This window comes from Petaurus breviceps, unplaced genomic scaffold (genome assembly GCF_028583685.1).
Source record: "Petaurus breviceps papuanus isolate PSGF00001 unplaced genomic scaffold, PetGlider_PUasm1.0 186, whole genome shotgun sequence".
NCBI classification, from domain to species: Eukaryota; Metazoa; Chordata; class Mammalia; order Diprotodontia; family Petauridae; genus Petaurus; species Petaurus breviceps.
Window position 1 is genome coordinate 3,166,806 of NW_027185798.1, and position 12,794 is coordinate 3,179,599.

At 43.9% G+C, this 12,794-nt stretch overlaps 1 protein-coding gene across 1 annotated transcript; it reads right to left on the reverse strand.

Annotated features, from left to right (window-relative positions):
• Window positions 1–10,195: 10,195 nt before the first annotated feature.
• Window positions 10,196–12,386, reverse strand: LOC138162324 (interferon-gamma-inducible GTPase 10-like). The gene is made up of 2 exons (XM_069089378.1): window positions 12,283–12,386; window positions 10,196–12,183 (listed from the first exon to the last, which is right to left on the reverse strand). Exon 2 carries the CDS (start codon window positions 12,160–12,162, stop codon window positions 10,918–10,920), a length of 1,245 nt encoding a protein of 414 aa, XP_068945479.1. The 5' UTR covers window positions 12,163–12,183; window positions 12,283–12,386; the 3' UTR covers window positions 10,196–10,917.
• Window positions 12,387–12,794: the final 408 nt, after the last annotated feature.

The window sequence follows — 12,794 nt, forward strand, 5'->3', positions numbered from 1 at the left end:
AGCACTGGTGGTCTCCTCACCCTAGAACATCTGACCATCCCTGCAGCCTTCTCAATCTGGAACATCCATTGTAAGGTCTCCCTCCCATTGGTTAGTTTCTCCTAGAGCCTCCATTTTGTGGAGGGGCCCAGGTGAGTCTTCATTCCCTTCCTGACCTCACTCCTGGCTTCCAGATTTTAAAACTCTCCCTCTCCTCTTCTTCTCTCCCTTCCCACCCCACTTTTCAGCTTCTTTTTCTGTATTGTCTTTCTCCCATTAGAAGGTAGCTCTTTTTGCTTGTATTTTTACCCCTAGCACTTAGCACAGTTTCTGGTACATATAAGCCCTTAATATATGCTTATTTCCATTCTTTGTTTGATACCAACTAGTATTCTCATCCAACTAAATTTTTCTAGAAGAAGAGACTGAGGGTCGAAGAGGTAAAGTGACTTTCCTGAGGTCCCACAGCTAGGATGTGAACTCAGGGTCTTGGGACTCCAATCTAGTATTCCTACCATTGTACCACACTATCTCTTTAAGAAACCCTAGATGTGAGTAACCACTACTACTGGCAAATGTGAGTCTGGAACCTGACATTCTACTCTAGTGAAGAATATACTCCCTTCTATTCTAGAACTAGAGTGAAATCTTGGGACGCCTTGAAAAATCATACACCACGGAGCAGCAATTTGAAGCTCCTCTTTTCTTGCATATAAATATGTCTAAATGAGACTTTATTTTCAGTCCTATTAAATCCATGGTGAGGCCAGGTTAGTGGGCTAAATTTTGTTTACTTGGAAATTAATTTGTAGGCTTATAGTCATGTTTCTAAGGCTGGCAGGGATCTAGTCATCTGGCCCATCCCTGCCATTTTATATATGAAGAAACTAAGGTTCAGGGTTTTATGCCTCAATTGCTGTGTGACTTAGGCAAGTCACTTGCCCTCTTTAAACTAAAAAACTCTCGATAATCTTTAAAATAAAGATAAGAACTAGATGACCAAGCGGTCTCTTCCAGTATTAGCACTCTGTCTATAACTCAATGATACATTTAAGCATCATCACACATAAGATCTATGTTTCTTTTTTTTTTTTTTAAAGCAATCGGGTTAAGTAACTTGCTCAAGGTTACACGGCCAGGTGTTTCTGGGTGGGTGCTAAGTGTCTGAGCCCAGATTCGATCTCCAGGTCTTCTCAACACTGGAGCCGGTGCTCTTACTAGCTGTGCTACCTGGCCGCCCCTAAGATCTATGTTTCCTTACATTAGAAAAGAAGCGGTTTCACCTCCCCACCTCCAAAGCTCTTCTGGCTTAGCCTTTACCACCAGCTCTTTGCTCCTCACCCACCTTCAAGCCTTCCCACTTGCCACTATTCCTTTGTAGTTGCCCCTTACCCACTCACAGTTCCAAGCTTTCTTCCAGGCCTCCTCCCCTTTTCCTTTTTTGCTTTTTTTTTTTTTTGGAGGGGGGAAAGCAGAGCAATTGGGGTTAAGCAACTTGCCCAAGGTCACACAGAAAGTTAAGTGTCTGAGGCCGAATTTGAACTCAGGTCCTCCTGTCTCCAGGGCCGCCTGTGTTCTATTCACTGCTCCACCTAGCCACCCCCTAGGCCTTCCCCTTTCTGAGGAACAATTTGTCAGCCAGCATAACATCAAGCTGCCTCCACCAGACAGCTTTTCCAACCCCATCTGTTCCACCGAGTCTTCCAGCTAGGCTGACCACTCACTGCTGTGCCTTACCACCAGTGATAGCAGGGAGCAGACTTGGGTACTTTGGTATCTGTCTGCCAGCCTTGAACCAGAAGGGCTCCAGACTGACTTAGAGGCATCTCAGTCGGTGAGGGGGGGACACGAGGGAACAGCCACACTCCCTCACCCATCTGGACTCCAGCCACAAGGCTCTCAATCATCGGGGCTCTTCACGTAGGCAGTCTTGTTCACAGACGATTTTAAGAGTTGGGAAGGACCTTAGCAACCCAAGAAACAGTCCAACCCACCCCCTGAAAATGTATTCCTGTTCAACTACCCCTGGCAAGTGCACTCTCTCCGAGACCTCTAAAAAGGGGGACCCACCCCCTCCAGACGCAACCCGTTCCCCTTTTGAATGCTCTGATTATTTGTATTTGAGCGCTGGGTAAGGACCATAAACTTCAGTTTGTCCTTCTGCATCCCTGGCCATTGTTCCTGCCCTCTGGGACCAGATAGAATCGTGCTGGGTGGAGCCAGAAGCCATGGAGACATCTATGATCATTCTCTAGTACCCTTGGAAGCACCAGCCAAGGTGAAGTCCCGCACCCACACGTCTTTGGATGACACGTCCCTTCCCTACGCGGCCTCAGTGACAGGAGGACCCAGAATTTCTGGGGTGATTCATTCCTGATGCTTTTCTGTGGCTGAGAAAGAAAAGGCGCTGGGGAACCAAGCCCCGTTCTGGGAGGGAGGTTTGCTGAGGGCAGTCTGGGCGACTGAGGCAGAACTGGGAGCGAGTGTGTGGCTGAGGTTTGAGATCTGTGCGCGGTGCCTTTAGCCAGCCCAACGGATCAGCTTGCTCAAAGCTGCCCTTGTCTGGGGGTGAGCGGCTGAAACAACGCCGAGTCTAGAAAGGAAGAGATGGGACCAGTAGGTGGGGAGGAGTCTTAGAGCGATGCTTCCCGACACATGTCACTAGATAAGAAGCAAAGATGGAGTGTTAGGATGCAGTAATTGTAATATCTAATGAGCCACCAGGGGGTGCCATAGTGCACGGAGCCCAGACCTGGAGTCAGGAAGATTCATCTTCAGGAGTTCAAATCCAGACTCAGACACTTCCTACCTCTGTGACCCTGGGCAAGTCACTTAACCCTGTTTGCCTCAGTTTCCTCATCTGTAAAATGAGCTGGAGACGGAAATGATAAACCACTCTAGAATCTTTGCTAAGAAAATCCCAAATAGGGTCAGGAAGAGTTGGCCTTGACTGAACGATAGCTAGCATGTATATAACACCTTAAGATTTGCTGAGTGCTTTAAAAATATTATTTCATTTTATCATCACAAGAACTCCATCTTATAGATGAGGAAACTGAGGCTGAGAGAGGGTAAGCGACTTCCACAGGGTCACATAAGTACTAAAAGTCCAATGTTGGATGTGAAGTCAAGGCTACCTGATTACAAGCCCAGTGCTCCATTCACTGCCCTACAAAGCTGCAAGATTATTTTGGTTTTGGTTTTATTTTTCCATCTTCCTGACTCCAGGCCAGGTGCTATGTGCACTATAGTGTCATTGTACCAGGCTTCCAAGAGATTAAAAAAAAAAACACATGATCTTAAGGATGAGGAGAAGGGAAGATTAACACTGGAAGTCCAGAGCAAAGGAGAGAAATAAGCTCCCATTGTTTTCTGCACACCACCACCAAAGGAACCTTCCTAATATGTAATTCTGACCATGTCACTACCTTGCTCAAAGACCTCCGTGGCTCCCTCTTGTCTTTAGGATAAAATAGAAGCTCCTCCTGCATTTCAGACCCTCCATCATCTGGTTCTGCCTTGTCATACACTCTCCATCTCAACCAGGCTGACCCCAAGTTCTTTCCTGATCTCGCACTGCTCTGCCATCTGCTGACCTCCACAAATCCATCTGCTGAAACCTTGGTGTCCCTTCATGACTCAGCTAAAGTGTTCCCTCCTCCATGAAGCTTTGAATGATGCTAGTAGGCATTAGTGATCCTTCCCTCCTTCTCCAAAATTGCCTTGCTGTTTGATAAGTAAAATGGAGTTGTTGCATTCCATTTGCATTATGGGTATCTCACTGTATGTAATATCCATCCCCCATCTACCTCTAGAGTAGAAGCTGCTTGAGGCCAGGTCATAGGATCCTATTTCAAACTGGACAGGACCCCAGAGGTCATCTAGTTCAATATTCTAATTTTGGGGATGGGGAAATAGACTTAAAAAGTGACTTGCTCACAGTCACACAGGTAGGGAGTAGCAGAAACAGGATTGAACCTAGTTCCAGTGACTCAATAGTTAAGATTTTTCCCATGGCCCTCCATTGGCTCCTGCGTGTTGGGTCATTTTGCATAAGTATTTGCCTGGTACATAATGTGGTATGTACTGGAGATACTTGATAAATGTTTTGTGATGGTGAAATGCAAGAAAGTTGGGAGACTCTTCTCTGTTCCGGGATCACTATTAGAAGATCTGTCCTGATTGGAGGAAGTGACCCAGAGCCTGGAGAATGATGTCTCCAATCTGAAACATTTTTTTTTCATAGTTTATGAGGTTAATGGGATGAGGGAGGAAAAAGAGAACAATCCATCATGAATCCAAGTTGACACAAGATGGCGCTGCTCCCTAGCCAATTTTTTGCCACAACAGCTCATCAGAGGAATTCTTTAAGACCAACCTCGGGTGGTCCTCTCCATCTCTCCCCCTGAACCTGAGGAGGCCTCTAGCGGACTATGTGACTGCTGGCACGTCTTTGCACCTTTGCCAGACGCCAGAGCACACAAAACGTCCAGGAATGTGAATTTCCTGTCCTAGACACTGGTCTGTTAGGGATCAGGAAGAGTAAGGTCCTCCTGGCTTCCAGATCTCTCTCCCTTATGGTGCCCGCCACCAAATTTCCAGGCTCATGGAAGTTTGCCCAGGTGCCAGGCCCACTCTTTTAAAGAAATTATATCTTTATTTACTTTTTGTTTTCAACATTTACTTTTATAGGATTTTTGAGTTCTTCATTTTTCCCCCTGCCATCCCCCCTCCCCAAGATGGCATCCAATCTGACATAGGCGATACATGTACAATCATATTGAACATATCTCCACATTAGGCATGTTGTGAAAGAGGAATCAGAACAAACCACGAGAAAGAAAAAAGAGAGAGAGAAAAGAACACGCTTCCATCTGCATTCAGACTTTATAGCTCTTTCTCTGGCTGCGGATAGCATTTTTCACAGATCCACTCTTGCTTCCCTCACAGCCATCAGTGATAGCAGGCCCTGAGATCCGGTGACTCCAGAAGCTTGACACCCTGCCTTCCCTCTAGTCCCAAAGTGCAGGGGTGGGGTTTTCTGCCCTTGTGAACACAGCCCCAGGCCTAGAACCTCAAAAAGAGCTCCATTTTCTCTTCACTTCTCTTCCAAGTTCCCATCAGTCTCAGGGCAATTATTTCGGGTTTTTCTCAGGGACACTGTGGAGTAGCAGAAAGGACACCGGCCTTGGAATCAGGCAAGCCTACGTTTGATTTAGCTTTCCTGAGGTAGGTGGGGGAACTTACAGATCCAGTGATGGACTGAACAGTCTATCAGTCTTCTCTTGTTAGAGAAAGGTAGTCTCATGATCAAACCTTAGGAGTTTGGTGCTGAGAGGAATTTGGTGACCAAAGGGCCAGTGGAGATGGCTCACAGAGACAATGCAGTGTCCAAGAGAGACACGATGCCAAGCACAGAGAGGATATCTATAGTATTTAAAGATTTATCATTAAAGAGTCACCTTATTTTAAAAACAGCTTTGCCAATATCCCTTGTCCCAACATTCTATTCCTTCCCTCTCTTCTCATCCTCCCTCCCCTTCTCCATTCCTGTCTTCTCTCTTCCCCTCCCCTTACCTTCCTTGCCCTCTCCTCTTCCTTTGTTCCTCTTCCCTCCTTTCCTCTTATCTCCTCTTCTTCCCTTATCTCCATATCTTCCTGACCTTTGTCCCATCTCTCCATCTTCCCATTTTGTGAGGGGCCTCAGAAAAAGCACCGGAAGTCTCTGTGAACTAAGAATTAAGGCCTAGCCTCCTTGCAATTACTTAGCAGACTTTATTGCCTTAGTACCTAAAAAGAATGCACCCTTCTTGAAAACATGTGCAGGTTTGAGCAAATTTTGGAATTTCTCCTCATGATTCCACAAAATGTTACTATAAAATGATCAAGATGGGAAGGTGTGGGGGGCCAAGTCTAATGGATTCTTGACCTTGTGCCAGAGTCCAAAGACTTGTTGACTTGCTCCAAGTTCAAGGACTTGTTGAGCTATGTCTGTGTTCGGACTTGTTCAAATCTGGGAGGGTGCAAAGTCCCCTCTAGACAGGAGTGTCTTATCTTCTCCTCCAAAGAATATTTGGCAATCAGTAAAGAAATATTGCTGTGTCTGCTACAAGCAGTCTGGACACACAGGAAGCAGCTTGGTAGTCAAGGTAGTTGCTGATATCTATGTTTAGCTAAGTGCATTCCTGAGAAACTGGTCATCCTAAGTTCACAGTGAAACTTTCCATGTATAAACAAGAAAGATCTATAATCAACCATACTACTTCATTAAACCAGCATTGCTGCCTAACCATGCTCGCCTAGCCCAACTCTGGCTCACCATCCGTCTTACAACTTCAATTGCTGTCAGGAAGGAGTCCCTGACATCTTCCTCACATGAGTCTGCCATTTGTACCCTCTCTTTGGTGCCTCACCCAAGGGGCCAATCAGATAGCTTTTGAACAGCTCTTTCCATCTCATCTTTTGTGGTATCTTGTATAATTTCACCTATGCAGTGGAGGTGCCTTTTTTTAGGGGGAGAATCTTAAGGGGCTATTTCTCTCTGCTAAATCAAGTGGCATTTTAGTCAGTCAACAACAAGTTCAGTGAGATCTTGTTTTCTAAACCCTGCCCAACTGTAAAGCTATGGTTATTTGGAGAATAGAGATCACCAGTTGCCTGCTCTCTTTGCATATTTTTGTAACCTAACTTTGCACATACTCAGTTTGTCTACTATGGAGCCCTCTTAGCCCCCTACCACATGGGTGGGGTGGCTTCCTTTGAAAGTGGTGAGACTCGAACTCGTTACTCTCTTTCCGCCATCTTTTCAGTTGGGCTCCAGACTGCTACACCCCACACGGACACCCAACGGGAGGCAGAATGGACTAGCCTATCCCTCACCCAGCTCTGAGAAATGGGCCTACGGTGCTTCTTTCTCTTCTGCACTGTTTCTCCTCAGTTTCAGGTGCCAGAGGTGATTTCTAAGGAGCCTGGAAGTTTGAGCCACAGTCACCTTGGAGCCAAGATTATAGGCAGCTTGGTGTAACAGCTAGCTATCTCAGCATGGAAACCCTAATGATCAAGAGTGTCTAGGGCCTGGGGGCCTGGGCATTCTGGACTCGGACCTGGGACTTTGCTCTCTGGGAACAGAACTAAACTATGAAGCTAAATCCCCTTCCTTTTTCTCTCCCCAGAGACTGAGAGGTTGTAAGGGAGGAAGGGGATTATGCCTCCAAGGCGTTGGGAGGAATATGTTTCTGTATTTGTGATGATCTTCTGGAGTACTAGGCCTCTTTGTAAAAGCTCTACTGGCTCAAATTTTCATCAAGGACATTGTCAATATGTACAAATTTTCATATAGATGCAAGCAGTCCCTTGGGTCAGTGGTTATTGATAATCTGGGTGGCTTTGTTCCCCTAATAAAGGTGAGAATTTTTCTCCATTTCTTAAGTATCAGCCCCTCTTTTTGATACCTAGAGAGCTGAGTCCACAAGGCCAAGCCATCCACATTTTCTGGGCTCAAGCAGGGTGCCCCTCTGCTCTCACCTGGTCCAAAGCAGCTGCTTTTCCAAACTTTGCTATCTTCAGTGACTTTTCCTCTTCCTCATGTAACAAAATTAGAATGATGATGGTTTTGTGCATTGTCCTTGCTTATAGAGAAAAGACTTTCTTATAATTGTCTTTATAGGGTTTTTCCATTGTTTTCTGCACAGTGTCCTGAATTGTTCTTATGATGACTTTGCTTAGTTGAGTGTCTCATCAAACTGTTTTGAATCTACTGATCCTTAATTGCTGTTTTAGGAGATGAAACTGCTCATGATCTCACTGTCTTCCATAAGATTTTAGAAATCAGTTCCTTTTGGTGTTGCACATGTCAAGGAGTGTAAGCACTTGCTGACTGCTATAAGATATCCTAAGTCAAGGGGCGGCCAGGTGGCTCAGCGAGTAAGAGCACCAGCTCCAGTGTCAGGATGACCTGGATCAAATCCGGCCTCAGATACTCAGCACCACACCCAGAAATAATAACTGGCCGTGTAACCTTGAGCAAGTTACTTAACCCCGATTGCTTTAAAAAAAAAAAAAAGATATCCTAAGTCAGATCTACAGTAACTCCAAAGAGATGATCCCAAAAGTAAGGTGGAAAAGGAGTGCCTTCATCCACATGATGAAGCCAAGTGGGATGGAAAGCCAATTCTTTCTCTCTCTCTGTGTACATGCACACAGATATGTATATATACACACACACATATACATAAATATGTACATATACCCACTCACATGTGTGTATATATGTATGCGCACATATGTCAATATATGTATGAGTGGAACACCAAGCTATCATCACATATATGTGTATGCAAGTATACACACATTAGATATGTATGTGTGTGTGTGTATATCTTGTTTAGACAATGCATATGAACAATGAGTTGGGCCCAAAATAGAACATGGAGAAAGTGGGATAGATGATGCTTGATCATTTAAAGTTTTTTCAATCACCCCACACTTCCCACAAAATAAAGGTGAATATATTTAACACCAATACTCATCTGGCAATATTGCACAGCTTTGAACTGTAATGTTTATAAAGTCTGAGAGGTATTATTTCTGGGTATTTTGAGCATTTCATTAATAAGGTTAGCATGATATTAATAAATAATTAATTTTTAATAAAAGAGGTCAGTGGCACTGTCAAATGCCAAGCATCCCTCATGGTGGTGGGCTCACAGTTTATATGCCCTTGGAAGAGTAGGTGTTCCTGAGGATAGCAATCAACTCTCATTGGTTAACAATGAATGAGAAAATGAATATTAGAATGAGATGTGGGCACATTCTAATGAGGGTCTTGGGGTTAGTGACTTGAATGACTGTATCACCAAGGTAATATTCACAGTACCAACCGCGACTATGAATATGATGGCATAGTTCTGAATCACAAAATATAATAGACTCTCCATATAGAAAACAGAAGCACAACATTTTTTCAGACTCCAGAAAGTCAAATGCCAACACCAGAAAACCTAATCCATCATAGCAACAAAGAAGTTAATATACCATAACACAGCAGGGAACCACACCATCCCAAAACCTTCCCACAAACAAATACTCACAAACCTAGCTGTCTGCTTGCCTGTTCTCTCTCTCTCAGCTCTAACTGCTCTGACTCCCAGGTTCCTGCTCCTTCCACCACCGGTTCCATGTGATTACATTCTGCCTATTAAGGGGCAGAGAAGATCTTCAAATTCTCATTGCCATTACAATGACCCAAGTCTTCTTCAAAGAGACTTATCAATTTATATATCACCTGTCTGACAAAAGGGAGAATCCACATTTTCCCAGATCTGTCTGAGTAAACACAGTGAGCTGGAATTCTCCCATTTGCTTAAACTTAGAATTTCTTTTACTGTCTTTGATTAGATCTTAGCCTGGGTAAATCTTTGCCCAAGATCTCCTACACTGGTTGATTTCTGGATGAAGAAATAGAAAAGAACTAATTCAATTAGTTATTAATTACACAAGAGAAATAATCATTTCTCTCAGAGACATTGAATGCTAGTGTCTCAAGAATTAAAGAGAGCCCCCAAAGGGCCATAGAGAGATAGGGCAGAGGTAAGAGCAGCTTCCAGCAGACTACAAAGGAGTAACTATACAAGAAAAGCTACATAAAAGATGTTATCACAAAAATGAATGAATGTTAAAGAAAAAAAAGATGATCAGTCACATATCAAGAATAGAAGGTGATCAGTAGATACTCTTCATAGAATCATGGGGACAAAAGAACATATATTAATTGGTCATTCACTCTAACAGTTCTATAGAAATCGAGTCCTAGAGAGGTAAACTGACTTGCATAAGGCTGCACAAGAAATGGGACGTGATCCATGTCCCCTAAGTCTGAATCTAGTGCATGGTACTCCTGTACTAAGCTCCCTCTCTGCCATGTTCCATTGGGTATCTAAACAAGCTCAGATAATGAGAAGCACTGTTTCTTCCAACCACAACCCCCCACTTCCTTTATGTTGGAATTTTAGAATGGTGTGGACAAGGCTTGTCCAGGTTAGAAAGGCACAAAAGGGCTGTTATCTTCCATAATGGAGGGATCACCATGATGAAATCACAATTCCACTGGGGTGTTGGAATATGAAGTAAAGCCTTCTGTTGTGGTTTGGGGTGCTGAGAATCTTGAAATGTAAGGGTGCAGAGCGAGTCTGCCTCAAAAGGATTTGACCACTCAACCTTCTTTCAATCAAAGTAGAGATGTTTTATTATAACACTAGCTGCAAGATTCCTAGTAAATCTGCAAAATTTAATGGGGGTAAAATTGATACATATATACAAAAAAGACAGTGAGAAGATCTAGATCAAGTAATCAAGTAAGCTAATTAAGTAATCAAATAAGTAATGGGGTGGGCCATATGCCTTAGGTGAGAAGCCAGGAACTGGGAAAGTTCAGGAGAATTCAGGGTCCAGGTCCCATCACCTCATCACTTCCACTAAGATCTAATGCCTATTAGTCATGTAGAGATGACCATAAGCAGAGCACAAATGCTACAAAATCCTACCAGAATCAAAGGTTTCAAATGTTGACCTGGGCATGTTTGTACCCTAAGGGCCTGTCTCTCTTAGTTGTGAGATCCTCATTACCAGAAAATCAGTGTAGACATAATGAACTTTTTCAGTGACAGCATCCCATGAAAGTCTCTATTAAGCTATGACAGGGAGGATGACCTGTATCTGAATGCTATTATCACACTGATAAAAAACCACAAATACTTAAAGAGTTGAAGCAAATATGAATAGGGATCACAATTGTCATTGCTAATTCAATTTGATAGGCAAAAGTCTTACTGCAGCACAAACACTTCAAGGTGATGGGAGAAGAGAGCATGTGATTCTAGAACCAAGTGTTCCCCACATCACCACTCATTGCTGTTCTCTCTTCTGTCACCATCATCTTACTTAAAAAGGGCCACCTAAAATTTTCCTAAAGAGGATTTTGGCATCATCAGCCACAACATCAAGGAAGTGCAAGTGTAGGTAGTAGGTCTTCCCAAAATGGAAGACAGCACCCTGGATGCCTCCGTTTGCAGAGAAGAAGCCCTCGGCCAATTTTAGGAGCTTTTCCACAGTGGTCTTCTCCTTAATAAGTGCTGTCAAATCCAGAGATTTCATGGTGGCCTTGATCTCCTCCACTGGTCTTTCCAATTTCTGTGCCACCTGGAGAAGAGATGCATCATCCACCCCAAACACTTTTCGATAGTCTTTCAAACACTTATCCAATGTATCTAAGTCATTAATAATGAAGCCTGCTAATGGAATAGCGGCCAAAACACCATTCTTCAAGGCCTTCAGCCAGATCTTTTCTCGTAGGGCAGCCTTTTTCCTCTCAATTGCAGCCTCAGAAGCATCAGGCAGGGCCAGCAAAAGAATGTGGCGCTTGTGAGCTGGGAGATCCTCTAACAGTGTTTCCTCCAGTTTGGGGAAATCATAATCAGATACATCAAAGTTAGAGACTAAGAAGACTTGTGCCTCACTCATGCCTTCAAAGTGGAGGTTTTGCAGGCAGTAATCTCTCACCTTCTGCAGAATTCTCTCCTTAGAGAAAGACTTGGGTTTGGACTTCCTTTCATTATACAAATCTGTATCTACCATGGTTCTAACAAAGTAAAATTTCTTTTTCCTCGCTTTTATCTCCTGGACCAGCTTCACATCATTGGCTGTGAATCTTGAAGCTGAAAGGATGATGAAGAAATCATACTGATCGAACTGCACTTGATTCAGGTAAGTCTCAGGATGGAAATCAGGGGTCCCAATGCCTGGCAAGTCCCATAGCTTCACATTAGGATATTTAGGGTGCCCATAGGGAGTAGCCTTCATGGTGGTCTCTATTACCCCAGTGTTTGCAGAGTCCTTTTCTTCATGTCCGATTCCTCGAAGGGCATTGATGAAAGTGGATTTCCCAGACCCAGACTCCCCTGTCACAGCAATATTCAAGGGGGCATTTTCTGATGCTGCTAGTATCTCTTGGATCCTGGAAGCCACCTCTTCTAGTCTTCCCTCCTTCAAGGCTGACTGGATCCAGTTAAGAGTATCTTCAGGCAAGAGGCCACTGCATGTATTGGTTACCATTTTATAATAGGGTATAAAGTTAGAGGCTAAGCTCTCAAGATTCTTGCCATTGAGGAAAGTACTGAGAACCTCCATGATGTCAAATTATAAAGGGACCTGAGAGGGCAAGAAAAAAAAGGCAGATTGATTCAGTCATGTCATTGTAGAAGGATTTTTATTGTTGGATGTGAGAAAAATCATTGGATTAGAACCCACCATTCTCCCAGGAAAACTCATCATCAAGGAGATTGCATCAGCTCTGGTATCTGTATCTCATCAGCACATTAGGACCTCCTGTCCAGCTGATTGGAGGACTGAAGGTCGAGGAAAAAACTCCTCCCAAAACCTCCATTTAAAGAGAGCTCCCAAGACCACCATCTCTTCATTTCCCAACACCTTGCACTCCTTGAACTGGACTCCATCCTGCTCCTCTGCTAAATACCTTCTTCCCCAGCCTGCCCCCCCCTCCCATCTCAAATCTTTTCAGCTGTGTGTGTGTGTGTGTGTGTGTGTGTGTGTGTGTGTGTGTGTGTGTGTGTGTGGTCTTCCTTCATTAAAGTGTAAGTTCCTTGAGGGCAGGGTCTTTTTCATGTTTGTATCCCCAGTACTTAATCAATGCCTGGCACATAGAAAATACTTAATTAATGTTTGTTGACTGAAAGACTAAAATCAAGACATCTCACTTTTACTAATGGTTCTGGTCTTTCAGCAGGGTCTTGGCCTCTCTG